At 39.5% G+C, this 20,062-nt stretch overlaps 1 protein-coding gene across 9 annotated transcripts in view; it reads right to left on the bottom strand.

Moving 5' to 3' along the window:
* Nucleotides 1-4,601: 4,601 nt before the first annotated feature.
* STK33 (serine/threonine kinase 33) overlaps nt 4,602-20,062 on the bottom strand; it is a 98,878-nt gene continuing 83,417 nt past the window's right edge. For all 9 annotated transcript variants that reach the window (XM_048854319.2, XM_048854324.2, XM_048854323.2 and 6 more), the window contains 4 exons: nt 19,746-19,831; nt 8,308-8,553; nt 6,689-6,772; nt 4,602-5,440 (listed from right to left, as the gene is read on the bottom strand). In XM_048854319.2, coding sequence (XP_048710276.1) covers nt 5,273-5,440; nt 6,689-6,772; nt 8,308-8,553; nt 19,746-19,831 — 584 coding nt within the window. In that variant the 3' untranslated portion in view covers nt 4,602-5,272. The remainder of the gene's footprint in view (nt 5,441-6,688; nt 6,773-8,307; nt 8,554-19,745; nt 19,832-20,062) is intronic.

Below are 20,062 nucleotides of genomic sequence, written 5' to 3' on the forward strand. Positions count from 1 at the left end.
TAAGTATGGACCAAATTTAAAATCCAGATATGTGGAGAGTAGTTAACTGATCCTTTGTTAAACCATCTGAATGTGATGAGTTAGAGTAACCCATTGCAAGGGGTTACCAAACAGCAAATTTTAAATGCATGCGCACACACACACACAAAAACACACACACTCGCATACAAACTCTGAGGCAGAAAGTAACATAGGGAAAGAGTACAAAGAAGTTCCACAACAGGTGTCACTGGAGAAATGGGATTGGTTGTTTCAAAAAGGAGAGGAAACAAACCATCTGGTACTTTTAATCTCCTTCAAGACCAGTTAGGAAATGCTTCTCATTCCCTTAAATACTTACATACAAGATACTGTCCACACAATCAGGAAAAAAAGCTATGTAACTGTTCTTGGTCTGTTTAAAAGGATATTCAGTGTAAAGGGCTACTGTTAGAAAGTGAATACTAAGGGATTGTAGTAGAAAAGGAAAAGGATTCCTACATACCATCCTCTGGATACATATTCACCAACACACAGCAAGAGCTAACACTCTGATGGAAATGAAGGAAAATAAAACGTTACAGTGATTCTTAAATCTTGTCTGACCCGAAATTGAAATTATGACACTTTTCTTATAAAACATCACTCTACCAGTGCATGCTGCCATGTCAACAGTATATGCACCCACTGGCTTTACAGTTCAAATCTGAAAAGGAAGATACTTTTTGTCTTTTTATTCATGGGCTGTGAAATCCATTTACTGTATGAGACTTCTAATGTCACTTCCTCTCTCTCAGGTGAACCTTGTGGGGTAAAGAACAATGTTAAATGTTTTCAAATATATTTTGTGGCTGCTCACAAAAAGTGTAATATTCCTGAAAACAAGTATAGAATTTCACAACACAGTTTTTCAGAGGGGCAGATTTACCAAGCACTCAAGTGTTACAACATAAAAAAACCCAGTGAACTCTTGCTAGTAAGACAATGGGGAAAAATATGACAAGTGCAATAATGCAACCATTCTGTAAGGAAAATTCTTCTCTTTGGGTGTCCTGAAATCAACAGGTCATCTGTTTTGGCTCCCTCATGTGCCTCACCTATTTTTAAACATTTTGCTTGCAAACTTTATACACCTGAAGGGGTGGCAAAAATACACCAGTCAGCCTCTTCTGAGAAAAATAAAACAAAAAAGCCTGACATTGCTCTGCACTTAATTCGGTCTAACACGGCAACGAGTAAGTTTCTGATTTATAGTAAACCTGATGTTCACAGAGCAAACTACGTGCTCAGTTCAAAGACGCTGATCATTTCATACAGAAAAAGGGTTCTGCTTTGTAATTGTACATAATATTAATATTTGAAACATTCTTAAGGGTGATTGTACCTATTAAAATTGTATGTGTGGAATGAGAAATAAATGAAGTGGTGTTGCATTTTTAAAGGATCAGGTTACTGTTGATTAAAGCCTTATCTACATTAGTATTTCAGATTTCCCGCTGGTGCAGTTCCACTGGTGGTAGAAACAGTGGGAGCACTAGTGTAGACAGGCTGCCACCAGCCACCAACATTTAAACTACTATGTCATTTAGCCCTGCTCTGCATTGGGTTAGACGAGAGTCGTGGTTAAAATGCTGATAGACAGCTTGCATCAACTCCCCCAGCCTTGCTATCACTTGCAGCAAATTGGAAGGAAAATGTCAACCGAGATGCAGCGCGAAAGTTAGGAGCAGCAGGAAAAGCTGAGGTGTAAGTCTGAGAAAGACACATAATATGTTGATCTGAATGTTACCATTGACTCATCTTTCATCTTGATGACACAGTGACAGGCAAGTGGTAAGGGGAAAGAATAAAAAGCACTAGGAAAAGGGGTGTAAGGAAGAGAGACACATACCAGGATGGGGGAGCAGAGGAAGAGAGCACAGTACTGGAGGCTGCTTAAGTGGATATAAGTAGGATGGAATGGGAAGCAACAGAGAGTAGGAGCAGAGGGGAGAAACAGGCACAGTGGGAAAAGGGGGAAACAAAAGGGAAATGGGCAAAGTCCCTTGCAAGCTATTGAGCTCAGTGGAGTGGGTAAGCAGTGATGCAGAAAGAGCTGGGGAGAGGAAGACAAGCACTCAAGATACAAAGCGGGAAAAGGAGGAAAGACCACATCAAAGAAGGAATGAAAGGGAGGCTTGATAAAAAAAAAACTTTAAAGAAGGAAGAATTCAACTGAGGGAAAATGTGGACACTGAAAAAGGAATGAAGAAAAGACAGAAGCAAGAAACAAGGTAAAAGAATGCATGGAGCTACAGTAAGGGGTATTTTTAGTTTAAGAATAGGTTTATCTGATCAAACCCCAGCAATTACTGATTTAATGGAGGCTTCTCCAGCCTTTGGGATCCTAACAAGGGTAGAGTCATAAGCCCTTTCCAATCCCTGCACACCAAATTGGATGCTATATTTCACCCAGAATATCTGACAGGTAAACTTAGAAATTTTATCAAGTGTGTCAAGGAGGCAGGGTCTATCACTTCTCAGTGATGAACAAGTAAGCCTGCCAGGGAGAAAGGGGAGGCCAAAACTCACAACAGTCTTTCCAAGGCCTGTGGGATGAACCCTCCCCAAAGTCATACCGCAAACCTGATCATTTGTTAGCACGCATGTGAGAAGTGCTGCTCAGGGAGCTGCACCAGCATTCCCCAGCCTGTCGGGTGGTGGGGTGGGGAACAGGTGCATCCCTGCAGCAAGTGCCGCTTGCTATGTGCATGGAGGTACCAGTGACCAGATGTCCCGATTTTATAGGGACAGTCCCAATTTTTGGGTCTTTTTCTTATATAGGCTCCTATTACCCGGCAACCCCTGTCCCAATTTTTCACACTTGCTGTCTAGTCACCCTACCTCCACTAGCACTACTGTACATGTGCCAGCTTCCTCTCTGTGGGATTCGAAGGGGTGCCGAGACAGCAGCAGCAGTAATGCAGCTTTTAAGCTGGCCCCGACCTGCTCTGCAACCAGGGGGACAATACCATTCTGTCTCCACTACCGCCAAGGAAGGCAAATACTACCTCCCACCGAAGGAAGGACAAGAAGAAGGGAAAGAACACTGGAGGACAGAGGAAGCAATAACAATTTAAAAGAAAACCAGAACTATACATACAGACTGGAAAAAGATCGAGAGACCACTAGGAAAAAGACAGAGAATGGACTACAAACAGATGAGATATGGCAACTGCAACAAAGCACAGCATGCCAGGACAAGGCAGCTCCTGTGTAGAGGGGGCCCTACGCTGATCCGCCAAACAGGCATGTTCAAATCAAAAAGGCTAGGAATCACTAAGCTCCACAGAATTGGGTACCTATGTAATTCGTCAGGAGAGTGGGAAATAAATAATTCTCCTGACTTTAAAGGTAAATGTTACTTATTGTACAGTACCAGCACTGTAAAAATGGTATACTCCTTTGATGTGGGGCAGTAAATTTTCAGGTTCCCATGGTTCAAAAGAGCAGCAGTGGCAGATTGTCAGCATGTCTGCTGGGCTTCTAAAAATTCCATATATGTTATAAAAGAACTTATTTGAACACAGAACACAGGCACCCTAGACACTGTATCAAGTCAGTGAAAGAACTTCATTTTGCAGCTATGCAACTACTGTGATCAGGTAGGACTGACCTGAGGTTGGCTAATGATGCAGCCACAGCTCTAACAGAGTGAGTTCCGACATGTCCTTAAAGTGACTGTCTCACTAAAGGAAAAGAATGAGCAATGCAAGTTAATAGCCACAAGAGATAGGTCAGACTGTGGCCTAAAGAAGTTGGTGTCATGAGACTCAGAAATCCAGATGGACTTTGTAAGAGGCTTTGTCCGCTTCAAATAAAAACAGAGAGACTGTTAGATCCAGTATGTGGAACAGGACTTTGCTGAGACAACCAAGACTGCATAGGAAAAATACTGGAAGGACTGCCTGGTTAAAGTGATATTCTGATAGAATTAAAATCAGATGAATATAGAAATTTATACTCTTATCAAATTTAGTATAGTCTGGAGAATTTACATCCTTGAACTCACTGTATGTTGTAAGATAAAAACACCAACTAGAAGATTAACAATCCATATAAAGGTACTTAAACATGCAGGATCTATCTATAGGCTTCAGAGAGAATTTGAGTGGTTTTTCATTGTGTTGATATTGAATGATTCAACAGAGATTTTAACGGATTTATCATAAATGTTTTTTTAAATGTCCAGATTCCTGCACAATTTGTTTGAATTTAATAGGATTATTTATGACCCAATAGAAACAGGTCAAAATGTGTGATATCTAGGTTCTGACAAGAACAAAATAAACTCAAGTATTTTTGTGGGGAACAAGAGAAAAATCTATTTGGTCCCCAATACACAGTGAATGTCCTGAGCATAAGTGATTGAATAATTTGTAATATAAAGTTTTAACTAACCAAGAATTTGCTCCCCCAGTGGAACAATGTGAAGGTTTACAGGTAAGACTTACCTTCAGAGAGAGGCCCTGAGTTTTGAACAATAGAATACATTCTCATTTTACACAAATGCACAACAAGTAGCTTAACAGCACACTTCACTGTCCTTTTGAACAGGAAGATAAATTACCATGTAAAGGCCATTATTCTAACATCTGCTTTTATTTAAGTATTTCATCAACACATCAGAAGTTTATCAGCAAGAACCACAACAATTTGATCATGCTTCAAAAATACATCTCCCATTTATCAAGTTTAAAATAAGTTTTGTAAGCAATCTACAGTGACCTAAAATAGCAGTAACAAATTTCATTGACCCAACTATTTGTGCTATAATGCCTAGAGCAACTTTATAAGCAATTTCCTAGAAAATTCTTATAGTGCAAAGGGCATGCTGTTATTAGGAACCCCACCATTACAGATTCTGGCCTCTCATTTTTTCCCCCATAAATGTTTGTGACAAAACTAATGAATCTAAGTAAAACATAGCAAGTGGATTCATAGTAGTGAGCTACTCACATGCACAGCGCCTGCTAGCGTAGAACAAATAAGTTACATACATATTTAGACAATTTGATAATCTTCTGTGTGACAACAATACTATCAGTGGATGTCCTCTTACAGGTTAGGAGTTCACACTGCTTTGGAATCTTCTTCAGTGTTAGAGGAAAGCCAGAGCTTTCTGCCTATTACAGGGCTCAGGAAAGCAAAAAGGTTAACAGTTCAGGATGTACTTGTCCGTTTTTATGCAGTGTTCTCATTTTGGCACAAGTAAGTTGCCCCATTTCTGTGTTGTTCAAAGTTGATGGAACCCCTATGATTTCTTTTTGGTTTTAAGTGTGGTAGTGGGTTTTTGTATGTTTTTATTTCCCGATCCCTGGCTTGAAGACACAGAGGACTTTTCTGTTTCCCCCTTCCTCTCTTGACTCTCCTGATTTCGCCTTGAATTTGACACTGGAGATACTGACCTACCTGCTGGGAACTATAATTAAAAAAGAAGTTTAATATATGTGTGTTTTTAAATATGAGGGACCAAAATAATGTTAGACATCACAGTACAAACAAAAAGCAGATGAGTTATGTAGTGGTACCATGCCAGTATTATCCTACAGCAATGTAAAATAAAAAAGTATTTAAAGACAGTAAAGGACATTATAAAGTGCAAGAGAAGCTGATTTATGAAAAATGCAACTCTTTATCTTCTTCTGCGGTATACTTACACAGCTTACATTCCACTAATCTAAAATCCCATGCTTTGGGGACAAGACTACATTCTTAATACCTGTTTAGGACTACTTACATCCAACTATAATTATCTGATATTAGTCTTCACTAGCCAGACTTCTGTACCAAGATTTATGATTTTAAGGAATATAATAATCACTATTATTGTTATTCAATTATCATAACAATCCAAATACATTTTCAAGCTCTTATCTTTATTCTTTATAAATGTGTAATTAGGACTATTTTTTCTGTTCTGCATCTTGATTAACACTTGGCCAATGCAGGAGCGTACCAATATTCTTTAGTTCACCAAGTCTTATTCTCTAATTTCCAGGTTTCTCATCTTGCTAGGACTGATTTAAAAAAAAAAAAACTGCTAAACTGATAAAGCAGTTAACAGCCATCCCATAAATGTCAATCATTTCATTTTTTTAATTCCTGACAAAATGCAGTTAACTATTGTAAGAGTACTCCTTGGGCCAGAGTCTCAGCTAGTATGAATCAGCTGATGACTTAAATGGAATGATGTCAATTTACACCAGCTGAGGAACTAGCCCTTAATGTTTATCTTTATAAATTCTATTTTTTTCTTCTGCACAAATCTCATCCTTCACTCACTTGCGCTGTATCCTTTTAAGTCAAAGAAATTTTAACATAGATAACATAGGATTTACCACAAAAATTTTAAAAATTGCGTGCTTCTTTAGCAATCCATACCTAGGAACCTACAACAAGTGGCCTGATTTTCCAAGATGCGAGGCATCTACCACTTTCCATGGGAGATGCTACATCTTCAAGCACTTTTGTTTCATAACAGAAATCAATTGTAAATCTTATTGCAAAACAATATTTTAAAAAGTGAATAAGAACTCGCCTGTCTCTAGTTAAACACTATTTTTTCTCTTATTCTAAAAGTGTCTTAAAATAAAATGTCAGCAAAGAAAACATAAAACTAAGTAAAACTGAAGATAATTGGAAAAAGTGTTTCTGAGAGAACACTTACAGCCATGGATGGCTTGGAGGTTACACTCTTCTTTTTAAGTGTCCCATTTGGTAAAGCACTTGTGTTATTTTTTTTCTTGTTGACCTGTGAAAGAAGAATCAAGTGGTTGGAGTAATAAACCAAATATACTTAGGCGGCTAGAAAAGGGCCTACAATATGTCTACACTGTGATAAAAGACCTGGGCTGGAGCCTGGGCTCTGAGACTGGTGCCACACACTGCTTAATCGTAGTGTAGACATACTGGATAGCCTCAAACATAGCTCGAGAGGCAGATGGATCGATTAAATATTTAACTGACAAAAGTTAGACCCATTTATGAGGCTCTTTATATATATTTTTTTACTTGCAAGTCTACCATCAGTGAACTTCGTACACAGCTCAGTTCTTCCGTGTGTGTTAAGCACACCTTTCCCTAATGGCAAAATCCAGCTCCTTCCTCCAATGGAGACCCCAGATCAAATGGTCTTGGGAATAGTTCCACTGTATGGACAAGAGGGGGTTAGCACTTGGGGAGCCCAGCTCTGCATAGCTTGTGTATGTGTCTCTCGGCAGTTGGTGTGCAGGAACATGGTGACTTTGAGGAGCGTATACTTCTCAAATCCACAAGGCATTGCCACCACCCCTCTTCCCCCACTGCAGCAGGGGCTACCAAGGCATCAAGGCTACAGTTGCAGCTGAGGAGCAGCTCTGCAGTTTGAGTGAGGAGAGAATTTCTTCCCCATATCCCTATGGAACTACCTATGCAAAGTCCAGTTATATAGGGGGGTGGAGGAGCTTCTAATTCAAACAAGAATATTCTGCTCTGATATAGTCACAGAATTGCAGCTCCATATCCAAGGCTGATTCTCTGCTAAGTGGAACCTTTTCCAGAGCAGGCACCATCCTGTATAACAGTGAAGACTTCAACGTGCTGCACAGGAACAGTCTGCATTTTGATCAATAAATCTAAGAGACAGAGAAGTCATAACTAGTGCAGAACCACCAGCATTTGCATTATGGCTTTTAGTCTCTTCAGGCCAGGGATTCAGCTGCTTGCTATGAAAATTCAATATTTTAAGCAACAAGTCATCTGAGAAATCATAGCAATGCTTATTATATGCATTATACCTTGGTATTCACTATGTCACTAGTGGCTTATACATGTGTTGCTTGTGAACTATTGTTTACCTTTTCCTTCACTTCCTCCAGGATGGTTTCTCATGACTCCTACTTACAGAATGCAGAAGGAATGTGGAAGGAAAGAATGGTGTATCCATCAGAGATTCTTCCTCATCTGCCCTAAATATCAGTTCCTTAATATCCTATTCCTTTTCTGTTAAGTTTCTGCACACACACCAGCTTAAGGAGTAAACAGGAGCAACAGATTCTTAAAGAATTAGTACTCTGAGTCAGTCTGGTTTTGTTTCTCTTCACAGGGTAATTGTACAGTTGACAGCTCATCCTGTATCCTTGTATTTATTCAGATTCTGTACCCTATGTATAAATCTTTCATTAGGTTCCAGCGATCCTCTATGGCAGTAGGTCATGTTCACCATTCCTTACCTTACCAATTTATTGACCCCTAATAATATTTAGCACTTATATAGTGCTTTATTTGTTCAGAGTATTGCATACATACCTGTTTTGTGGGTGTCCACGGTTTGCTATTCCCACTCTCGGTTTCAGTTTCTGCACCAACCTCTGAGTTGCCATTGCTGCTAACAGGACTTTCCTGCTCTTCAATCATGTTATCCTGACTCAATGCAGTAGATGGACTATTCAGTTCTTCTTCGACATTGCAAACTTCACCAATGTCCAGGTTGTTATTCCATTCCTTCATCAGCTCTAGGACATTAAATGGTCTCTGGACAATATGTGTTTCACCCTACATGGTAACAATTGAGGTTTTTTTTTCACTTATTGGATATTAGAATATTAGAAAATTTAACACCAAAGTAATTTGCCTATTTGCTGTAAGCTCCATATCTGAAAACACATGTGTTTTTGTATTGCTTTCTACCTGAGATCCCAAATACAGTAAATAAATGCCAGAACGTATCCTATTTAAAACTACTATGGCACTGATTTCTCAAGAGAGGGGCATGGTTTGAACCTCCCCCACCCCAATGCAAGCAAAATATTTGGACCAGAAACAAACAGTACAGTCTGAAATCCTATGGAACCTCCATAAAGAGTGGGAGAACTTCTAGGGGGTTGGAGGAAACAGTGCTGTGGAAGCAGCGCTGCCCTTTTTTAGATCCATCAGGCTCTTGTTCCCTCTGCTCAGGGAGGCAGAGGAGACTATAGGAACCTAAATAATTATTCTATTTACCGTCACTTCACCTTGCTTGTGCAATTTTGTAAAGCCTATACCATTCATTCATACATTCCCTCTCTCTGTGTTGTGATTCTGAAAGTTTGGAGAGAAGTTCAAATGTACGATGTGTGCAAGACAGGTTTGCTTTGAAGAGTAAAATTTGTTTTTCTGTTGAGTTTTTGAAAGGAGTTCTAATACTAAATAATACTCTGTTCATATACCATCTATCATCGAGAATCTCAGAGAGTTTTACTAGCATTAATTGGAAATACAGAGTTGTTGTGTAGTTTAATTATCTCCTCTGAAGAGATAGGTAAACTGAAACACAGAGCATGTGATTTGTCCAAAGTCATATAGTGAATCAACGGCAAAGTAAGAAGTAGAATACATGAATCCTTACTCTAAGTCCTCAATCTAATTGCTAGACACAATATGTCAATTAAGAGTTCTGACTCAGACTTTGTCTTTTTATACTTGAGTGTTAGTGCCTGGAATGAATTTCTTTTATGTGAAATAGGGCACATGTGCCGAGTAAACTAGGAATGGATTCATTTACTTAAATCTGCAATTAAATGTGGGCAAAATGGATGGCACAGACACTAAACTAACTACCTCATTTGCAGGCACAATCAGGCAGTTAAATATATAAGTACATTGAATTGTACCCATAAAATCAGGCTGAGTTTAGGCCTTTAAAAAAAAAAATCTAGGCCTTAAAGAGCTCCACATAATTATTTAGCACATAAAGAGAAGTGGGAGTTTGTATTCTGACAATTTTTAAGAAAGTGGAATCATTTAAGTTAATTGTCTGCGTTGGCTCATTTGAACACCTGTTGAGTTTAATTGGCTAGCATCTGCTGCTAATTGTGGGTAGAGTGGTGGATTACTAATTGGCTGTCTTTACATTGTTTCATTTTCTTTTGTCTTCCTTTTTCAGCTTTTTCTGTTTGGGTTTTAAGAGTGTATGTTTCAGTAAGATTCAAGACACAAAATGAAGAGATGTCCAGTTATTTGTGAATAATGTAAGATGCGGTATTTCCTCCATAAAGACACCCAGCACATATCTAGAAAGACACACAGTTTCAGCTTAGTGAGCACCAGTAGACTGCTGATCTTAAAAGCCAACTTGCCCCACTACAGAAAACTCAGGAAAATTAAAGGTTCATCAGTGAGAATTTTCAAGAGGAAGCAGAGAGTTCTGGGATATGTTGATCAGAAACCACAGTGGGAGATAAAATCTGGGTTACAGTAAAAAGAATGAGTCACGGATATAACCAGGACTAACAATTTCACTAAATGCTTTTCAGTTTTACTGGTAATTGATTCTGTGAATCTGAGATTTAAAAATAAAAACTCCCCCAAAAAACAATTAAAACATTGAAAAATACACTTCTGCACACAATAAGGGCCAGAGAACTGGGCACAAGAAAAGGCAATGGCAGCAGGGAACTCAATAATTCAAAATGTAGGCTTTGACCCTCTGATGTTAAAAAGTGCCACGTATCTACTGCAAGTGCTGAGTTCCCTCCATTCCTATAAGACTTCAAGTCATTAGGAGTTACAGGGCAGCACTTCTTTGGATGAAAATATGGGGGAAGTCATGACTGAGTCTTTATAAGGAAACAAACTGTATATTGCCAAGGTAGCACTCAAGCACAGGCAAAATCCTGTCAGCTGTTGAGAAAGAGCCAGTCTTGAGTCACATTATAGAAATAACAGTGGAGTCTTCAAATCAGGGTGGAGATGTAGTAAGTTGAAGAAAAATATGTCTCAACATGTCCAAATATGCTACTGACACCACGAGGAAAGTTGGCAGAGGCAGATAAAAACTTTAAATAGACTGATAAATGTGGTGCACCCGGAGGAATTTTAGGGTTAAGAAGCTGTGGAACATTTTTTTTTAAAAATAAAGAACAGAATAACTATATAACTAGGCATGGGGGAGCAAGCATGTTGCCTCGCACATACTTAATGTGACAAAAACACTCATTTTTATGATTTTCCATTCAGAGTGAAGTGAGAGACAATGATTAGCTAAGAGAACTCTGACTACATCTGTCAATATATAAGAGATATGTTAATATAAAGAGACAGGAGCTTCTCACCCACAGCAAATGCAATATACACATAAAATAAATAACATGGGATAAACTTGCAAGGACAGCAATAAAATCAACTAGCAAACGTAGTTCATAAAAGCAGAAGCGAAAGTAACTGGAAAAATTATTGTACAACTGCTTCTCTTCTTGAAACGTGTTATTAATAAAATATACGATTTTGCGTCTAGTGGAAAAATGTGGAAACCAAGTTCTGAACTCAGTTGTAGCATAAAAGATGTCTGTGAGAGACCAACTCCCATCTCTGTTTTAAATGCTTTGACCCTCATCATTATTTTCAAATACATGCTCTACAGAATCACAGAAGTCACAGGGTTAAAATGATTGTCAGATGGGTCATTTAGTCTCTGTGTAAGCTGATGAGCTATCTCACCATCCCAGGAAAGAACTAGTGCCATGCCTGAGTCTATTGCAGGTGTCTGCCTCTGGGCACAATTTATTGTTCAAACACAAAACTCGTAACGCTAAAACAAAGCAATTTCCCTGACCAACAAAGGATGTAGTCTCCAGAGACTTTCCCCTTGTGTCTCTCAGGCCCCAGAAAAAGGACATCTCTTTTCCTTAAATACCTGGTTGGGCTATGTGATGGACAGGTAGTCCTTATCCCTTTCCTGGATGTTTTACCCTGTCACATCACTCCTTTGCATTCTTCCAGAACTGAAAATGTCATTATCATTATCCCTGATAGAGACGGATCAAGTGTAGTAGTAAGTATCAGTAATAATGGCAATTCCACCAACTCCTTTGGTAATCTGTCCCATTAGCTAAGCTGTTTTTATAGTTAAGTTTTCCCACATTCACTTTTTGTCGTGTTCTCTTTAAGTTCTCTTTAATTATGAATTCGTTATTGTCTCTGTCCCTCTGTCTAGCATCCATTTGATATATAGGGAGAGGGGCTTTTTTAAAACTCAGCATTTTGTCACCTTCTTCTGAACTGCTGTTAATTTGATATGGTTGTCTGTTTTCATCATCTTAAACTCTGTTAGGACTTTAATATCTGCTCTAATTGCAGTCATTGTTCTTTCTTTCTTGGCTATGGAAGCCTTTTTGTCTGTGTCTTCAGAGGTGGCCTTTCCACTTGGGTTATACATTTTACATCTTTCCAACCTCAGCTATTTACCATCCCCATCCCACTGGGGATTTTTCCAGTGGCTCTAGGTCATCTCTCTGCCATGTCCACGTTTCATCAGAACAGAGTCCACGGAGAGTTGTGCTTTGCCTCCTGTGGTGCCTCCACATCCTGTTTCCTGTGCAGAAGCACACAGGTTCCGAATGTGTTCAGGGTGGTTTGCAGCTGTGACATGTGTGGAGGAAGACAGGATTAAGGACAATAAAACACTAATGTTTTTCCTGTTGGTTATTTAATGAAGGGAGTGACTTCTCTGTAAGGCTCTGATTCAACAGTCCTTCCCTATTTAGCTAAGCACTTAGCCTGGAATTTTAAAGGTATATATTCATGCATTCCAAGGCCAGAAGGGACCACTGTGAGCCTCCAGTCTGATCTCCTATATAATAGAGGCCATAAAATAGCCTCAAAATAATTCCTTGGGAATAACATTCAATCTTGATTTAAAAATTGCCAGTGATGGACCCTTGGTAAACTGTCCCATTGGTTAATTACTCTCACTGTTAAGTCTGAATTTGTTCAGCTTCAACTACCAGCCATTGGTTCATGTTATATCTTTCTCTGCTAGACTGAATGTGATATATGCCATCATGTGCCAGCAATGCCCCTCTGCCATGTACATTGGTCAAACTGAACAGTCTCTACGTAAAAGAATAAATGGACACAAATCAGATATCAAGAATTATAACATTCATAAACCAGTTGGAGAACACTTCAATCTCTCTGGTCACGCGATTTAAAGACATGAAAGTTGCAATATTACAACAAAAAAACTTCAAATCCAGACTCCAGCAAGAAACTGTTGAATTGGAATTCATTTGCAAATTGGATACAATTAACTTAGGCTTGAATAGAGACTGGGAATGGCTAAGTCATTATGCAAGGTAACCTATTTCCCCTTTTTTTTCCTACCCCCCCACCCCAGACATTCTTGTTAAACCCTGGATTTGTGCTGGAAATGGCCCACCTTGATTATCATGCACATTGTAAGGAGAGTGGTCACTTTAGATAAGCTATTACCAGCAGAAGAGTGGGTTTGTGGGGGGGGGGTGAGAAAACCTGGATTTGTGCTGGAAATGGCCCAACTTGATTATCATACACATTGTAAGGAGAGTGATCACTTTAGATAAGCTATTACCAGCAGGAGAGTGGGGGGGGAGGTATTTTTTCATGCTTTGTGTGTATGAAAAGATCTTCTACACTTTCCACAGTATGCATCCCATGAAGTGAGCTGTAGCTCACGAAAGCTTATGCTCAAATAAATTGGTTAGTCTCTAAGGTGCCACAAGTACTTCTTTTCTTTTTACATTAATTACATTACCTTTCTTTAATTCTTTAGTAATTGAGTCCCATATAAATCACTCCATTATTTTGCCTGGGATCAATGCCAGGCTGACAGGCCTATAATTACCCTGGTCATCCTATTTACCCTTTTTAAAAATTGGCACACCATTAGCTTTTTTAAAGTCTTCTGGAACTTCTCCAGTACTCCAAGATTTATAGAAAATCAACATTAATGATCTTGTGAGCTCCTCAGCCAGCTCTTTTAAAACTCTTGAATGCAAGAGTCTGGACCTGCTGATTTAAAAAGATCTGGCTTTAGTAGCTTCTATTTAACATTCTCCAGAGATACTAGTGGATGCACAGACAATCCAGGATGTTTTTGGAAAGTGTAGGGGACAACTTCCTGGTGCAAGTGCTGGAGGAACCAACTAGGGGTAGAGCTCTTCTTGACCTGCTGCTCAGAAACTGGGAAGAATCAGTAGGGGAAGCAAAAGTGGATGAGAACCTGGGAGGCAGTGACCATAAGATGGTTGAGTTCAGGATCCTGACACAAGGAGGAAAGGAGAACAGCAGAATACGGACCCTGGACTTCAGAAAAGCAGACTTTGACTCCCTCAGGGAACTGATGGGCAGGATCCTCTGGGAGAATAACATGAAGGGGAAAGAAGTCCAGGAGATTTGGCTGTATTTTAAAAAATCCTTATTGAGGTTGCCGGAACAAACCATCCCAATGTGTAGAAAGAACAGTAAATATGGCAGGTGACCAGCTTGGCTTAACAGTGAAATCCTTGCCAATCTTAAACACAAAAAAGAAGCTTACAAGAAGTAGAAAATCGGACAAATGACCAGGGAGGAGTATAAAAATATTGCTCAGGCATGCAGGAGTGAAATCAGGAAGGCCAAATCACACTTGGAGTTGCAGCTAGCAAGGGATGTTAAGAGTAACAGGAAGGGTTTCTTCAGGTATGTTAGCAACAAGAAGAAAGTCAAGGAACGTGTGGGCCCCTTACTGAATGAGGGAGGCAATCTAGTGACAGAGGATGTGGAAAAAGCTAATGTACTCAATGCTTTTTTTGCCTCTGTCTTCACAAACAAGGTCAGCTCCCAGACTACTGCAGTGGGCAGCACAGTATGGGGAGGAGGTGACCAGCCCTCTGTGGAGAAAGAAGTGGTTCAGGACTATTAAGAAAAGCTGGACAAGAACAAGTCCATGGGGCTGGATGTGCTGCATCCGAGGGTGCTAAAGGAGTTGGTTGATGTGATTGCAGAGCCATTGGCCATTATCTTTGAAAACTCATGGCGATCAGGGATGTGGATCGGGGATCCCGGATGACTGGAAAAAGGCCAATGTATTGCCCATCTTTAAAAAAGGAAAGGAGGAGGATCCAGGAAACTACAGCCCAGTCAGCCTCACCTCAGTCCCTGGAAAAATCATGGAGCAGGTGACACTAAACTGGGAGGAGTGGTAGATATGCTGGAAGGTTGGGATAAGATACAGAGGGACCAAGACAAATTAGAGGATTGGGCCAAAAGAAATCTGATGAGGTTCAACAAGGACAAGTGCAGAGTCCTGCACTTAGGATGGAAGAATCCCATGCACTGCTACAGACTAGGGACTAAGCAGCTAGGCAGCAGTTCTGCAGGGGTTACAATGGACAAGAAGCTGTATATGAGTCAACAGCGTGCCCTTTTGCCAAGAAGGCGAACGGCATTTTAGGCTGTATAAATAGGAGCCTTGCCAGCAGATCGAGGGACGTGATCATTCCCCTCTATTCGGCATTGGTGAGGCCTCATCTGGAGTACTGTGTCCAGTTTTGGGCCCCACACTACAAGAAGGATGTGGAAAAATTGGAAAGAGTCCAGCAAAGGGCAACAAAAATTATTAGGGGGCTGGAGCACGTGATTTATGAGGAGAAGCTGAGGGAACTGGGATTATTTAGTCTGCAGAAGAGAAGAATGAGGGGAGGATTTGATAGCTGCTTTCAACTACCTGCAAGGGGGTTCCAAAGAGGATAGATCTAGACTGTTCTCAGTGGTGGCAGATGACAGAACAAGGAGTAATGGTCTCAAATTGCAGTGCGGGAGGTTTAGGTTGGATATTAGGAAAAACTTTTTCACTAGGAGGGTGGTGAAGCACGGGAATGGATTACCTAGGGAGGTGGTGGAATCTCCTTCCTTAGAGGTTTTTAAGGTCAGGCTTGACAAAGCCCTGGCTGGGATGATTTAGTTGGGGATTGGTCCTGCTTTGAGCAGGGGGTTGGACTAGATGACCTGTTAAGGTCCCTTCCAACCCTGATATTCTATGATTCTATGAATGGAAAAAGTGTTATCACCATATGATGAGACTATATCATCTGTTTTTCCCAAAATAAAGAACAGGAATATTTACTGAACAACTCTGCATTTTCTGTATTATTATTTATAAATCTACCATTTCCATGGACCAATACCATTGCCAGGATTATTTTTGTACCTAAACGATTTAAAAAACTCTTTTAGTATTGTTCTGCTCAGTGTTCCAAAAACTAGCTGATTTTGGAGACTAAGTCTTGTTGAATGTCAATATGATTTAGGCTCCTAAATCACTTTTGAAGCTCAGAGTTAGGCTCCTAAGGCAGTTAAATGCATTAATTGCCTTGGGAAAGCCACAATTTCTCTGTGGCTCAAATTGCCCATCTATATAATAGATATAAATAATACCGATCTACTTTACAGGAATGTTGTATGAGTGAATCAGTTACGACCTTTCTGAGGCAATGCCTAAATACATTAAAAAATCTGGGCTTTAAGGCATTGTATACCTTTAGGAACATTTTTAAATGCCCTGGACTTAAATGGGAGTGAAGCACACCTTTATGTAATCTGCAGAATAGGAATGGGTTTAAGCATGTGCTTAAATGTTCTGCTGAATTGGGGCCATAAATTAAATAGTAGAGGTTTGTTTTACTGAAGGTTGATTTTGAGAAGTTTGTAGCCAAAAGAAATGAAAAATCTCATTCTGCATGTGGAAGTTTATACTTAGAAAGATGCTGTGCCTCCAGGTTCCACGTCAAGCAAGATCATGTACTGGTAACTTCACCAAAGAGAAATTGTATCACCGCACCAGAAAATGATAAAACATCCACCCTGTGGAAGAATTCACCTTCAACAGTGCTCACAGACTGAACCAAGAAAAAAAAACATTAATAGCAGGGGGAAATCCAAACCCCTTGTCTGAAAGGAAACAGCACCCTCTGCCAGTCTCAGTGCTGAGAAAACACCTCAGACATTCTCACAGTGGGCAGTGAAGCAAAAAAGAGATGTAGTACCTTCTAGCTTAAAATATACAGTGCTAGATAGAAAGGAAATGGAATATAGGTTGTGTGCAAATATCAAGGTTGAACAGTTGATAGAAAATTATAGGATTGCACTAAACTATGCACAAAATAATAAACTATATTGGTTCTAAAAATTCCTGAAGAGAATTATATGGATGATGTTCAAAATATAATGTACCAGCAGATCCTTTAAACACAAGCCGTACAATTATTCGCCTTCACATGACCTTAACAAGATTCCTCTTTTCTGGACTCTTTTTTGCCTATTTTTTCAGATGATGAAAGGGGAAAGTGAAAAGGGTTGGGAAAAGCAGCAAAATGGTGTATATCAAAAATAATCAAAACCAGAAATAAAATTGTATTAATAAGTATTTGTAAATAATTAATCAGCAACCCTTTGCACAGCCCACAGCCAAACTACATAGCGTCTGAAACAGACAACAGATAAACCTCTGTGGTAATTACAAACTAAAATTGGTCTTGAGGTTTGTTGATTTAACTGTAACTGCAATGTAATTCTACAATGAATTTTGTTTATTATTTTGCCACATTTATCTTTGACATGTCACTTTTTGTTATGCAGGATGACTTGTGACTGTATAACTTTTGGGTACAGGTGGTTGAGATTTCCTGATGGGAAATTGTAATGCCAAATGCATTAACTCTTATGCAGGAACTCATGTGTCACTTGGCACCGAGGGGTTAATTTTTTATTTTTTTATGCACTACAAATCTCTACATGATATTGCACTTTCATGTTACCTATCTGGACACTTCAAAAATGCTATCAAAGCACAAGCATGAAGTAGAAACTAGTGGCCTGATTTTCAGTACTGGGCACCTACAACTCCCACTGAAGTTAAACAGGAGCTACAGATCCCTCAGATATCTTAAGGAACACTGAAGACAACACATAAGTAGTATCACTTATCACTGAAAGTCCTCACTTCCTCACTCTACACTCCTTAGCAAATCTAGCGAGTTTCTTATTGGAAACTGAAAAACATTTAACTACTCCTCTTCGAATGCCACAATATCAGTGCCTCGTATACAAGAAAACAAATGTTTGGGGGCAAATTAAATAAAACAGTTTACTAATAAAAAACAGTTGCAGGACTCAGGTCTGAACAGAGATATGCATATATTCAACAGAAGTCCCATCTACATTTAAGGAAACCGCCATGATAAGTGCACCCATTTTTTAAACAGAGTCAGTTAAAATGGGTATTTTCTTAGAGTTCAGTTATGCGTTCCCACACTTAATTTATAAGAGTGGTGGTAGGAGAGAGATTGCTGTCTGCAGTACTACTGGCTCCGGAGAGTTTTGTCATGAAGGAACAGCTTTACATTATGCTTGGATCCTTGTACCTGGGGTTCTGTTAAATCAGCACATCCCCTGGTTCCCACTTTTCAGTACACTCGTCCTTGACAGAGGAGTGGTTGTAGATGCCTTCTGTAACTACACTCCCCTCACCAATGGACTTCCTGCAGCTGGGGGGTTGCTCTCAGGGTCTGTGATAGCAGAAGCCAATATGATCTTGGGCTAAAAATCCATCCCATTATCTATAAAAATCCAAACTTGACAGAGAATCTGGGTTATTGTCCTGTGCTGAAACTAAAATTTGCAGGTGTTGGACACATAATTACTACCAGTAATTATAAAAATAATTTACATGGGGCTCAGTGAAAAATGCATAGCTAGATCTGAGAAAAACTATTCTCCTACTTACTTTTTAAATGAATAACACAGTAAATTAAGTCTAGTGTTTGAGAAATGTATAGTATGAAAAGGAAAGGTTTATTATGAATTAGGGGAATGTTCTGTTTAAATTTTGTAGCTCTTATACATGATTTACACTAGAACTCCACCAATGTACAGTTTGGTAAGCCACAAACCAAAAATTACAGCAGATTTCCAGGTCCACAGTTTACTGATGCACAGAACAGGGAGGTTCTCTTGGTACGTCAAGGCAGAATTAATATAGGTGTCATCACACTTCACAAGCCAGTGAGAGAGTGCCAGGGTCAGCTGTGGCCCTGCCTCAAGAATTCACATGACAGTAGTTGATTGTCTCCTCTGAGATCTCCCTGCTCAGCTGGAGCAGGGCCATGTTATTGCTGCTGGAGTGGCTCTGTTGGAGCTGAAGGAGTGATGAGAAACTGGTAGCTCATTCTGAGTGACGTATAGAGAGGTGTTCTAGCTCCCCTACAGAGCCAATGATTCTTGATGAGCCTCAGGTGCCTCTGTGTCCTCTTAGCATTGAGCCCAGCTGCAAGAGCAATTAAGGATGGCTACCACTACTATTTTGTTGCTATCTCCCCATCTCCATCCCCTCTGCCTGACCTTCCAATTAGCTGCATAATGGGGTGCATGTGTTTTGATAACCATCTGAGTGTTTAATAGTCTCATCGTTTAGATGTTCTATACCATAGTGCAGTGATTACAGAACTTAGAGAATGGGTTTGGAACTCCTAGATTTTCTTCCTGGCTCTATAACTCACTTGTCTAGGAAAAGTCACTATTTCTCTGTGGCTCAATTTGCCCCTCTAAAAAAACAAGTATAATTATATTGACCAACTTTACAGGAATGTTGTGAGATTTAATCAGCTAGGACCCGATTCTGTACTTCCTTATGGAGATGAAACACCCTTTGAAGTCAACATAAATTTGCCTGGGCAAGAAACGCAGTCTCAGCCCCTGGTAAGAGATTAAGGGCCTTATCCAAAGCCCACTAGAGTCAGTGGATATACTCCTATTGACTTCAGTGGGAACTGGATGGGACCCAAATAGGAGGCTATGTCTGTTTATTTATTGGAAAGGACAGAGGTGATACAGCATCCATGGCTGGAAGGTCAAAATTCAGTTAGAAAACGTAAGATGGGAAGAATTTTTTAAAGAAAAAACTCAAAACTTACTGTTATCCACAGGTTATCAAGCAATTCATTAGCTGTGATTCGGTGGGCAGGATCTACTCTCAGAAGTAGCTGCAGTACATGTTTAGCTATAAAAAGACACTTTGATAAATCTAATTTCTGTTAATTATAACAAACCCAACACATCTCCCAAATGTCTGTGAGTGCTTTAATTCAGCAGAGAATATTTTACTTATAATGAGATGAAGTTAGTTCATGAAATCATTTAAGTGAATTTTTTTCTTAGACTCAATTTTACTTTTATGAGAAAATTACTTAAGGAGGTTCAAAATACTGTAATTGTTTGCTGAGTTCATTGT

Source organism: Caretta caretta, chromosome 6 (assembly GCF_965140235.1).
Source record: "Caretta caretta isolate rCarCar2 chromosome 6, rCarCar1.hap1, whole genome shotgun sequence".
Classification (NCBI taxonomy): Eukaryota; Metazoa; Chordata; order Testudines; family Cheloniidae; genus Caretta; species Caretta caretta.